The sequence below is a fragment of the Leptinotarsa decemlineata genome, unplaced genomic scaffold, assembly GCF_025532065.1.
Source record: "Leptinotarsa decemlineata unplaced genomic scaffold, Ldec_3_MD MMD2_tig00001719_RagTag_RagTag, whole genome shotgun sequence".
NCBI classification, from domain to species: Eukaryota; Metazoa; Arthropoda; class Insecta; order Coleoptera; family Chrysomelidae; genus Leptinotarsa; species Leptinotarsa decemlineata.
In genome coordinates this window covers 4,832,241-4,844,993 of record NW_027412569.1, presented here as the reverse complement: position 1 = coordinate 4,844,993, position 12,753 = coordinate 4,832,241, and the positions used below count along the sequence as shown (strand labels likewise).

At 36.9% G+C, this 12,753-nt stretch overlaps 1 protein-coding gene across 5 annotated transcripts in view; it reads left to right on the top strand.

The window, feature by feature from the left end:
* Positions 1 to 12,753, top strand: part of Dscam2 (Down syndrome cell adhesion molecule 2) — a 521,384-nt gene that overhangs the window by 450,585 nt on the left and 58,046 nt on the right. For all 5 annotated transcript variants that reach the window (XR_012465668.1, XM_074176354.1, XM_074176353.1 and 2 more), the window contains exons 10-11: positions 1,784 to 1,935; positions 6,692 to 6,964. Coding sequence is in view for 4 of the 5 variants with exons in the window: in XM_074176354.1 (XP_074032455.1) it covers positions 1,784 to 1,935; positions 6,692 to 6,964 (425 nt within the window). In the remaining variant the exon portion in view is untranslated. The remainder of the gene's footprint in view (positions 1 to 1,783; positions 1,936 to 6,691; positions 6,965 to 12,753) is intronic.

The following is a 12,753-nucleotide window of genomic DNA, read 5'->3' as shown; positions in this document are numbered from 1 at the left end:
TCAAAAAGACAAACGCCTAATCCTCATCAATTTGTCATTGTTAGCGAATGTATGTGTATTGTATGTTTGTATTGATACTTTTTATCAGTATTTGTGTTTTTAGTAATTTGGTAATGATAATTCAGGAAAGAAAGGTTTTGGCTTTCGACTTTTCCATTTTTATACAGAAAATGTGGAAAAATTTCAAATGTAGAAAGAAACCAGTCAATTTCATAATAAACTCTTCACAAATAAGTGTAGATCATGCAAAAAAGTAACTTTCAGATTCAAACTGGGGAGCTGGAGCTGACATGTGGCCTATTTTACCGCGACCTATACAGATATGGGCTTCTTCATATAGCTTATAGCTTGTGGTTTACCAGGTCTTCCGTAAATTTGTTGGAGAGTTTCTCCATGAACTTTTTCGTCTATCTCATTCCTGGAAGCTTGTTTCACCAATTCAGCGATTTGACTTGCATTCACAAACTCTTAGATGTATTTATGTTTGTCTTCTCCAGACCACCAAAAGTTCCTGGACCTAGCATGGACTTGGATACACCTTCATGGGCTAACGTATCGGCTTTCCTATTGCCATTGTATTCTTCGTGTTCGGGTATGCAGGCTAGAGTAACTCTATTATGGAAATCTAGCTCATTTAGTGCGATAAGACAGCTCCCTACAAATAAGACTTGGTAGGAGCTGAGCGCCTCAATTGCCACCTGGATATCGGAGAAAATGGCAATGGTTTAGTGTTCAACCTCCTACCTGAGCATTTCTTCTAGGCAGTGCTCGGAACACTGTTGCTTTCTGTCCGATGCTGAGTGCGGTTCCCGTTTCCGCTTTGCAAGTTTGTTCTTCTTCAACCGGTGAATCGTTTTTCACGTCCTCACTGCTTGATGTGATCATTGGTGTGATTTACTGTGAGACTGTATTATCCACTGACATTCCCAGTATCAAATCTGCCCCCAATTCGTTGTACAGTTTTAGGTTTTTTCCCGTGTAACTTGCTGATCGGAGTTTGCCCCTGCATCATCCTGTGTGTCATCACCATTCGAGTTCAAGCAGAACCTTAGAAATTGCAGGGGCTCTCATGACACTCAGGCATACAAACCTCCGAATGCAACCTTTAAAGCCTATTCGTCCTCACTATCCATTTTTGGACCATTTCCAGGGCCAACCTGGCCTTATCGGCTGTTTTTTCGAAGTGAAGTTTTCACATAAGTCTATGGTTGGAAATCACCCTTAGATTTTCGACTTCCGAGGCGAATGGAATCTCCATTTCGTTGAGCATGGGTGGTTTCAGTCTTCTGGTTGCTCTTCTGCTTGCAAACACAACGACGGTACTTTTTTGAGAGACGAACATCTAAGTACCATTTGATATAACGCCAAAAAATTTGCCTTTTGTGACTCTCGCCAAATCGTCCACATATCATAGACAATGAAAGCCTTCCACTGTCAGCTTCCTGAGGAGGGTGTCGACTACGGTCACCCACACAGTGGCGATAATGCTTCTCCTTGTGGGCAACTTCACTTTTGCCAGTATAGTAGCCTCTCTCAGATTGGTGGCTGCAATTGTTCAGCATTGATCACAATTTAAAACAATTTGCAAAAAGCAACGGATTATATGTTTTGAAACAAATTAATGAAGACAAATGAATTGCATTTTGATACTGAGTACTTTAATTTTCTCACCTCTAAAAATCAATGTACTTTGATTGCAGAAAAATATGGCAAACCCTAATAATAAAACATCCACCGGAATAATAATGGTGTGAAATAATATTTCCATACTTTCAATTTGCAGATTTGTGATTGGGCAATACGTCACTGTTCACGGGGATGTGATAAGCCACGTCAACATTAGCAACGTGATGGTGGAGGATGGTGGTGAATACACGTGCACAGCAGAAAACAGAGCGGGTAAAAGTTCCCATTCTGCCAGGCTGAATATATACGGTGAGACCTTTGAATTTATTGATGGATTTTTCCAGCGTAAGAAAATGTTCGAAATATTTTGACAGGATTATATGTAAATTTCCTGTACTGTTTCATCATAGCAATATTTATATAGACCATATTTTTTTAATTCACCACCCGCATGTCTACAGCAACTGAGTAATTTTTTTTAGGAATAGTTACTCAACATCACTATGATAATTTCGGGAATCTCTACTTTCAAACAGACATAATTCAACTCTTTCAAATGGAACACCCTGTATTTTTTCATTCATATGAAATGTTTCAACATTTCACTACATCTTTTATCAGAGGTATACTATACGAAAAATAGATATTTTACCCAATTTTATTAATTGTTGTTACTACAAAATATTCATTTATTCACGTTCACTTACTCAAAAAATGTTTCAATATGAACAATAACGCCTGAATTATTATTGAATAGAGGAGTCCAAAAAATGTTCAAAATGGCGACCATTTTCTGCAACACATAATTTCAGAACAGTAACACAGAAATTATCATAGTAATATTTACTAACTATTCGAAAAAATCCACTAAATTGTTGTAGACATGCGAGTGGGGGATTAAAAAAATATTATCTGCAAAAATAGGTTTTTCTGGAATAACTCGGCAATGGTGCAATGAAAATTTGAAAACAAAAATTCCCTAGAGAGATATAAATATAGAATCGAATGGCGTATTCATATACTGGGTGTTCTATTTAAAAACATATAACTTCGGTTGGCCATGCTCGGCTGAATTTGAAAGATAGTATTCATCGACATGACTGCAAAACAAAATTTAGCAGTACAAAAAATTGTTTCCTCTGATAGCAATGGACCGAGAGAATCTTGTTGACTCACCCTGTAGTTTGTGTCACATTGAGGTTCCATCAGGAATTTGAGATGGAGCTCCAAAGTTATCAAAAAATGTTTCTTAGAAAAGTGCCAGATATCAACGCATTAGGCTTTTATAAAACATTTTTCATTATACAGGGTATCTAGTAGGAACATGGGGTTTTCTAGTGAAGTTTTTGTGAATGACATGCCATAGATTGCTTTCAGTATTCAGAAACAAGCAATTTTTTCAATTAACAGAAATGTTTTTGACGTACGTTTCCTGAAGACGACATTATTTTTAAAATAACTTCTGTAATGTTTAGTAAATCTATACAATGATATTTTTTAAAAAACTTTTCTATCGGAAACTGATTAAGAAAAGAAATATATGTCATTTCCTTTGAAAAAAATATTAACTTTGTTACGATATGCTCCTGGTGGATATTTTGTATTTTGAAAACTATTTTCGAAAAACCCTATGGTCTTATACGATGGAAGCTCGTTAAAAGACTCCCTGTATTTGACAGATCTATGATTTCTTATAGAGATGTATGGAAAAAATATATATAGCTTTAAATGTTTTTTTTCATCAATTTTCCACTCGGATCTGAAAAATTAGTTTTTATAAGTACCCATCCTGGAGAAAAATGTGAAAATTGAGCCAACTTCAATATACCCCATATTTCAATTTTTTTCTGACTTCTATCGAAAACATTTCAAAATAAGACAAATTTTGTGATGAGAATTGCGAATTATAGTTGATTTTCAATTCTAAAAACACAGATACATGTCAGGCTATTAACAGCACTTTTGTCACATAATAATACACGAGGTTGGTTAAAAAATAAGGTAAATTTTCATTTTTCTATTTACTTATTCATCAATTCCTATTTTGTCCTCTTCAAAGTGATCCCCCTCAGATATGATTCACTTTTTTCATGTGTCTTTTCAATCTTGGAAACAGAAAAAAGTCGCAGTAGGCCAAATCTGTTAAATGCGGTGGCTGAGGCATGATTACGGTGTTGTTTTCGTCCGAAAACTCGCACGAACAAGCAATACATCATCATGATGCAAAAGCCATGAGTTGTTTTCCCACATTACCGCTTGCTTTTCGCAAGCGGCACATAACTTCAAAATAACCGTACGACCGTTAGCCAAAAACCCCTGATACACTATGCCACAGTAATCGAAAAAACAGTGAGCCAAACCTTAAAATTGGATCGAACTTGGCGTGCTTTTTTTGATCCTGGTTCTCCTAGGCTCTTTCATTGGTATGATTGGACTTTGGTTTCGATTTCATAATCATATGCACGTTGACCTTATCCAACAATTTATGGTCGATGCTCGTGCGATGGTTTTTTTGACAAAAAATTAGCAATTTTGGGACAAACTTCGCTGCCACACGATTCATGCCCAAAATTTTTGAAAAAAATCAAATGGCATACAACTATATTCTAAGCAGTGTTCCTGATATTGATTCGACGATTCTCCATGACAATTTTCCTCAGTTTCTCAACATTTTCATCGGCTGTTGATGTGCTGGAGCGTCCAGGGCGACTGTTGTCATTCAAATCTGCTCGATTTTCTGTGAAAAGCTTCTACCACTTGTAAACATTTTTCTGACTCAGAGTACAACCACAATATGCCACTGTCAACATTTCAAGTGCTTTTGAGCTCTCAATTCAGTTTTTCACACAAAATTGGAAGCATCTTTCGATGCATTTTTTGCGATAGCAGAAAATCGCCGAACACGCAAACAAACTGAACTTGCTAAACAGCTATAACTGAACATATGTTCAAGAGGAATGTCCTAACATAAAAACAAAAAATCTCTCATCGAATGTATGTAGCCCAGGAAATTTTAACATGCATCTTATTTTTTTAAACAAATCTCGTACTGAGTCTGTTGCGGAATTGATTCAGTTTGACATGTATCCCCAAAATGTAGGATCAAATAGTCAAAGGTTTTCATCTTACCTGCTCTTACTCTGCAGCTTCTGGGTAGAGGGGATGCATCCACCCAATCAGCAGCGAATAGTAGATTGTGAAGGGGTTGGTTGCTTTGTGGGTATAAAGGAACACACGTAAATCGGCACTTTGATTTCTGGACACTCGATAGCATCACCGGCTCGTACGTTTTCACATTCGTACTGTCACTTTCAAAAACTCAAAACATTCTGTTCGTCTATCGCGAAGAGCAATTTTTTGGCTAGTCCTCTAGACGATATGCACGAGGAAATGAACGTATACGGGGTGATGCCAAATCCGAAATATATTCTGATATGCTCATGATAATTTTTATAACTAAATATAGTAGGGTTCTTAACAGAATCTGTACAGTAACTTCGTGGAGCTACCAAAAACTAACGAAGAACTTTAATTTCTCCCACAAAAATGACTTTCGTTTCATACAAAATTTACTTCACGTAGTGTATAGGGATATCCTCATTTGGGAGTTCCATCTTTTATTTTGTAACAGTACTACAATTTATGAAAAATGGGGAAAATTATATTGAGAAATACTCTTCAAAAACTATTACGTTTACCCGTGGGTTTGTTAATTTCTAGATGAAACGTAGTTACTTTTTTTTGTTTAAGTACGGTCGGTTTAGTTAACAACTCGAAACATTCAACAGGGCCGTGGATCAAAGATGTTATCACCAATAAAATAAAAGATTTCTTATCAAAATGGGCGCCAAGTGATTTGGCCGGCTTTTATTACAAAAATCACTAAAATATACGAGAGATAACTACAAGATTCAATCCTAAACTAATACCCAGGGTATGACCTAATATATGGATATGATAAATCACGCTAAAGAAAAACACAAAGGTCACTGATACTTAATGTTCTACTTAACGATATAATGAGCTGATTTTTGCAAGAACTTTGGTTGGAAGAATTGAATGTGAACAGGCAACACATCAATCATTCAATTCTTCTTAACTATGAATTAGGTTCCTAGTATAACGTAAAATATAGGCATCGGTTCGTCCTTAATTAATTCACTTCATCCAAAAAATTATCTTTCAATTTTTATTGCTAATCTTTATTGCTTCCGTAACGGTTTTTTTTAAGAAAAGAAAATCCTCTACGAGGTACTTATCGTCGTCGATTCTATTATCCAAGTCGGTTGCACACAATCACCAGGTGAAAAGGTCTAGCAATACCAAACTCTAAGTAGTCGCAATACTTCAGGAAGTAAAACAGGCTGAAACTTCCCTCTGAATACACAACGAGTGTAGAAAACCCATAAATATGGAACGTGGTCCGTGAGAAATGAAACGTTAACCGCCTTGTGTCGAGATCCCTAGCACAACAGGAGAGGTTTCGAAATCAATGTATTATCTTAATCCAAACTCGATTGAATCAAGGATTGAATTCGCTTGTAAATAACCCAAAAATGCACCAAACATTCAACCCCTAACAGCGTTTGCAATGTAAATCCGCACTTTTGCGAAAATCAATCAATGATAGTTAAAAAAACATTTTCTAGGCAGATATCTTCACGATTTTCTCCATCAGGAATCGCCATTTAATTCACGTCGTTTCGAATCAGTACCGAGCCCAAGAGTTATTGTCGCATAGGAAAGAAAATTATGAAGAAGTGACAACTTTTATAGGGTGTTTGTGATACAGGAAATATATTCAATTGAAGTTGAATCGATGCAACGATTAAAAAAAAATCGTAACAAAACATATCTCGATTTTGTGAAAAAAGTTCTACTTACAGACTATATGCTTTTTTTATTTTCTGAACGAAGCAGAGATTGATTCCAAAGTCAAGTTTTTACAAAAGTAATCAATAAAAATGATTCACATATGACAACACTCTACGGGCCACACTGTATAATCCTATAACCGCACCCCTTCGAAAACGAAATCATGCATCCCTCCCGGTATTTTCCGCAGGAATGCCCTACATCCGGCTGATCCCGAAAGTGACCGCCGTCGCGGGTGAGACGCTCCAGCTGAAGTGTCCCGTGGCGGGATATCCCATCGACGAGATCCACTGGGAAAGGGGCGGCAGGGAGCTGCCCGACGATCTGCGGCAGAAGGTCTTGGGGGACGGCACGCTCGTCATCAACCCCGTCGAAAAAAAGGCCGACTCGGGGGTGTACACTTGCTGGGCGAGGAACAAGCAGGGGCACAGCGCCAGGAGAAGCGGAGAGGTCAACGTCATAGGTGGGTTGATTCAGCAACATTAAATACTATAGTCTCTCATTTGTCTCTGATGCAGTTTGTTTGAAAGGAAGACGGACCTTGCCTCAAAAATTAGTTCTGTTACGCCAGCGATGCAAAGTACGGAAATCGCATTTACAAAATGTCAAAATTAGGCACTGTTTAGGTTCTTTTTAGATACCGAAGTAAAAAATTAGGTGCTCTGTAACTTACACCGCAACTCAATGCTGCTAGCATTATGTAATGTAATGCTATCAACGCAATGGAAATAATAATGAAATGATGGATGTTAAGGAAATACTATTAGGTGCTTATTAATTGCCAAACGGTGAGGATCGCAAAATTTTCTAATTATTAAACAAAAGCTTCCGATTTCTCTAAACAACAGATCTAAGAATCAGGTCTTTCGAAAACGAAGATGTATGCTCAATCAGGTATGAACTGAGCGTGGTAATAAGATGCTAATTAGATGCTTGCAAGAAATTTAGATGGAAACTACCGTGAATAAGCGAAAAAAAAAACTGGGATACCTGATTTGAGAAAAAAATTAACAATATACAATAAAGTATTTGAAATGCTCGTAAACTGATGAAGTGCTAATTAAGTGCTCACTAGATATTTATAGTAAACCTAGATTCCATAATTGATATGGGGCTCATGGACCTGAAAACCACCATGACTGATGTACTGAGTTCTTATAGTACGTTCCTCAATAAATAAGAGCAAGAGAATAAAGTGCTAATTAGGGGTTCACTAGATATTTATAGTAAACCCAGATTCCATAATGTCTATGAGGTTTATGGATCTGAAAACCACTATGACTGATGGACTGAGTTCTTATAGTACGTTCTTCAATAAATGAAGGCAAGAGAATGGAGTGCTAAGTAGGTGCTCACTAGATATTCACAGTAAAACTAGATTCTATAATGCTTATGGAGCTCATGGACTTGAAAATCACCATGACTGATGTACTGAGTTTTTATAGTACGTTTCTCAATGAATAAGGGCATGAGAATAAAGTGCTAATTAGGTACTCATTAGATATTCATGAAACACCTGAGTTCCATATTGCCATATTGACTTTCGCGCTCAAAATTTCCGTGGTTGATGTTCTTTATTGGATTGGTATCCGATTCATTTCGTTAGTGCACGTCTGAGAAAGCTGAAAATAATCTAGTTCTATGAAAATGTCAAGAATTGAATATAATAACGTTTTCATCCTAATTTTTACAAAAAACAATTGGAAAGAGAGTCATAACTTTATTATTTTAAAAACATATTATTTTCTATTAGCAGGCGTTAGCAAGATGACTTTCAACTGGTTTGTCTATATGAATAGAGTGATCCAATAAAAACAGTCTTTCGCTTACCGTCTAGAAATTTTTTTTTTCGAATGTTACGAAAATTCTTTCAGAAGTGCAGCTCGATATTTCAACTCTTTATGGAGGTCACTGAATTTATAATGTTCTTTCTAAATAACACGATAAACTTTTTTTTCGCGTTTTCTTTCAGTAGAACTACGAAAATTATTTTGACTCAAATTTGGAAGCTTCTGTTCTTGTCGGCAAATTCTCATTAAAGAAGCTCTGATCTTTTTTTGTCGACTTGACAGATGAAGATGTATGAAGCTCTGAAAACCTGCGAGGACAAATGTTTGCTATTATTATAGTAAAAAGAAAAAAATTCGAAATCTTTTCTTTAGTCTGTTTAAAATAATATCTCACACTCCTCATGTTGAATCAAATGGTGGTTATCGGGTCCATGGTGGTTATCGGGTCCATAAGCCCCATAGGAATTATGGAATCTAGATTTACTATAAATATCTAATAGGCACCTGATTAGCACTTTATTCTCATGCCCTTTTTTATTGAAGATCGTACTATAAAAACTCAGTCCATCAGTCATAGTGGTTTTCAAATTCATAAGCCTCATAGGTATTATAGAATCTAGGTTAAATATAAATATCTAGTGAGCACCTGATTAGCACTTCATTATGTTGCCCTTATTTATTGAGGAACGTACCTACTATAAGAACACAGTACATCAGTAATGGTGGTTTTCAGGTCCATGAGCCCCGTAGCAATTATGGAATATAGGTTTACTATAAATATCTAATAAGCACCTAATTATTACTTTATTTTCTTGCCATTATTCATTGAGGAACGTACTATAAAAACTCAGTACATCAGTTATGGTAGTTTTCAAGTCCATGAGCCCCATAGGCATTATAGAATCAATCAATCAATTTATTTTCAACAAGAACAAAATCAGTTATTACAGTTCAGTTGGCTGATAAAGCAATTTCAAGGTTATCTAATTATTCATTTAGTTAACAATATACAAACAGGCATTATAGAATCTAGGTTTACTATGAATATTTAGTGAGCAACTAATTAGCACCTCATTCTCTTGCCCTTATTCATTGAGGAACGTTCTACAGGAACTCAGTACATCAGTTATGGTGGTTTTCAGGTCCATGAGTCCATAGCAATTATGGAATCTAGGTTTTCTATAAATATCTAATGAGCACCTAATTAGCACTTTATTCTCTTGCTATTATTTATTGAGAAAATTCTATAAAAACTTAGTACATCAGTCATGGTGGTTTTCAGGTCCATGAGCCCTTAGGCATTATAGAATCTAGTTTTACTATGAATATCTAGTGAGCACTCAATTAGCACTTTATTTTGATTGTTTATGTATTAGTTTACGAGCATCTCAAGACTTTATTGCATATTGTTAATGTTTTTCTCAAATCAGGTATCTAGAATTTTTTTCCGCCTAATCACGGTCGTTTCCATCCTAATTTCTTGCAAGCACCTAATTGGCACTTTATAACCACGCTTAGTTTATACCTGATTGAGCATTCGTCCTCGTTTTCGAGAGACCTGATTCTTAGATTTGTTGTTTAGCGAAATTGGAAGCTTTTTTTATCAATTAGAAAATTTTACGATCCTCACCGTTCAGCACTTAATTAGCACCTAATAGTGTTTCCTTAACATCCATTATTTTATTATTATTTTCATTGCGTTGCTAACATTACATTATGCTTGCAACGCAACTTTGAGTATTTAGTTACGGTGTAAGTTACAGAGCACCTAATTTTTTACTTCGGTACCTAAAAAGCACCTGAAAAGTACCTAATTGTGGCATTTTCTAAATGCGATTTTAGTGTTTTGCGTCGCTGTCGTGACAGAGCTTCAAAAATTGTTTACAGAAACTTCAGGCATTCTAGCGACAGCGACTTTACCTTGTTATTTGGCAGACTTGTTCGATTGATGGAAATTTTAAGGAAATTGCTTTCGAATATAGAATAGAGAAAATACCATTTATTTAATTTCTGCTACGATTTTATTGTCACGACTGGTTTCGATTTATCAAACTATTCTCAAGTGCACTGACGGAGTTCGACAAACAAATCCTCAAATATACGGAGTGGGCCAAATTGGACACTTTTGAAGGGAAACTCTTGTTTTGAAACCAGATAGATGAAAACTGTTGACTGTGTCTGAGGGTCAAATATTATGACAAACTCACTGGTGAAAACCGCTTATCGATATCACGATCGTTTCTGAGTTACAGCATGTTTAGAAAATGTGCATTTTTGGAAAGTTGCTGTGACTTTTTTTCTGTCAAATTTTTTTTTTTTTCAAATGATGTTAATAGTTATTGATAAAAAACTATTTGTTTCATGAGGGACCTTGCATATTCCTAAATATTTCAATAGAGCTTAAAATTACCTCTCCAAAAATGTAGCACACTTGATGTTCTTTGGTAGAGTTATCATTCAAATACAGATCTTTCAGGTTTTTTCATGTGGATTTTGAAACGCAAACTTTGATTAGCGGGCTTTGGACAAGCGACGATGAAACAGAAAGAAATTGTTCAGTAGTCGCTATCAACTGTTAAAGAAAGCTATTGTATAGCAGTAATTGAAAAAATCAAGGTTTCGATAAACCTGATTACAATTAATCATATATATATATATACTTCCAATAAATGAAACTTCAAAAATAATAATGATGATAAAGAACAAACAATGAAATATAGTCCTTCAGAAAAGGTGTTCAAAATGTCTACCAGCTTCTCTTGCATACAGGCGACACCATTTCTGAACGTTGTTTGCCGAATTAATTAGTTCAATAGAAGTGAGAGATGCAAAACTTTGCGTCACTGCAGCTTCCAATTCGTATCTAGAATTGATCAGTGATTGAAAAATAAGATCTTTAAATCTTTCTAAGTCAACGGTTGGGTCCTTGGTTGAATATCCAATTATTACCAAAATTTGTAGCCAACAAAAAATTGGTGACAATTGCAGTGTTGTGAGGCAATGTCCCATTTTGTTGAAAATATATTCTTCGTAGCTCCATTAGTGGCAATTTATCCACAAGAGATTCAATATTTTGCCTTAACATTTCTAAATATCTCTGTGATATGTGAGAGTTCGATTATAAATAAACGGGGCAATAATTCTTCCCCTGAAAACACCTGCCCACACACCAAATCCAAATATTTCATGACTTCTCTACTCCACAATAAAATGAGGATTTTGTTGTGCCCAAATATGAGAATTGTAGCGGTCGAAAATGCTGGCACTGGTCACCTAAGCTTTGTCTGTCCAAATACAACTCAACGAAAAATCACGCACTTGTTTACAACTTTCCAGGAACCACATGCGGCGTTCAAAATCTCCTGGTCTGAGTTGATGAACTTTTCTGATCCTGTATGGCTTGAATTTGTGTTTTTTTCTCAAATTCTCCTAACGTCAGTTCTTGGTAGGCCTGTTGATATTTGCAAATTTCTCGTTGACGTGAGATTATTTTCAACACCTCCTAAAACGACTATTCCTTTCGACTCCATATCCCTATTTGACCCTATTTTGGCCTTCACTTTCCAAATTGACCACCATTGTGCCCTTTCCCCGGTTTGTATAAAACATACATATCTCATTTTTATAATTCGCATGTATGTATATATGTATATTGTAGAGAGGATGAGTGTATACCCACAACACTTAGGTCACATGTGACACATTGTACATACTCCCAAAGAGTTGCCCTCCTAAGTCATCGTTCATCCTTTCCTTTCCAGGAAGGTGGACAAGTCACTAGGAAACATCTCCTTCATATTGGCAGATGTAGACCAAGACTCGCCGAACACACTCTATTTGGCAAACTTGAGGTATCTCACGGCGGCCTCTGCGAAGGTTTTGGAAGGTGCAGCGACATTAGTGTCGTTGTGCGGCTTCTTCAACCTTCCTGGGATTCCCCTAATGGAGGTGTTCAAATGAGGGCGCTTTCCTGCAGGGGCAGCCGGTTCCTTGCCTTTATTCAAGTCGGAGATCTTGGCGCCCGCCGCAGGAAGTGCCTTTGCTGTTGGAGGTGAAGCGGAGGAGGAGAAGGGAGCACTTATAATTGCTGCCACTCCTACCTCTTTCGCTCTCTTTCTCCTTTTGGCCCCAGCGCCGCAAATGCGCCGCCTTTGTATTACATCACGAGGTGATCTGCTATGTCCAGCCTCATTCCGAGCGGTAGATTGGGATGGACCCAGCCACCGCCATAGATTGCGGTGAGCACTTATGTCCAGCTTCGGGATTGGTTTTTGTTGTGTATGTTTGCTTGTTTCATTTATGTATGTTCCCACAATTAGCAAGGGAAGAGTTGGTCACCTCTGGCAGAGCCCCGCATTACCAGAGGAAGGCTGATCACAATGAGGTTTCGCCCGGTTCCCCAAAGGGATCCTTCGTAACCACATATCACCCTGCGGCCATTCAGCTATCGGCACGATTCCTT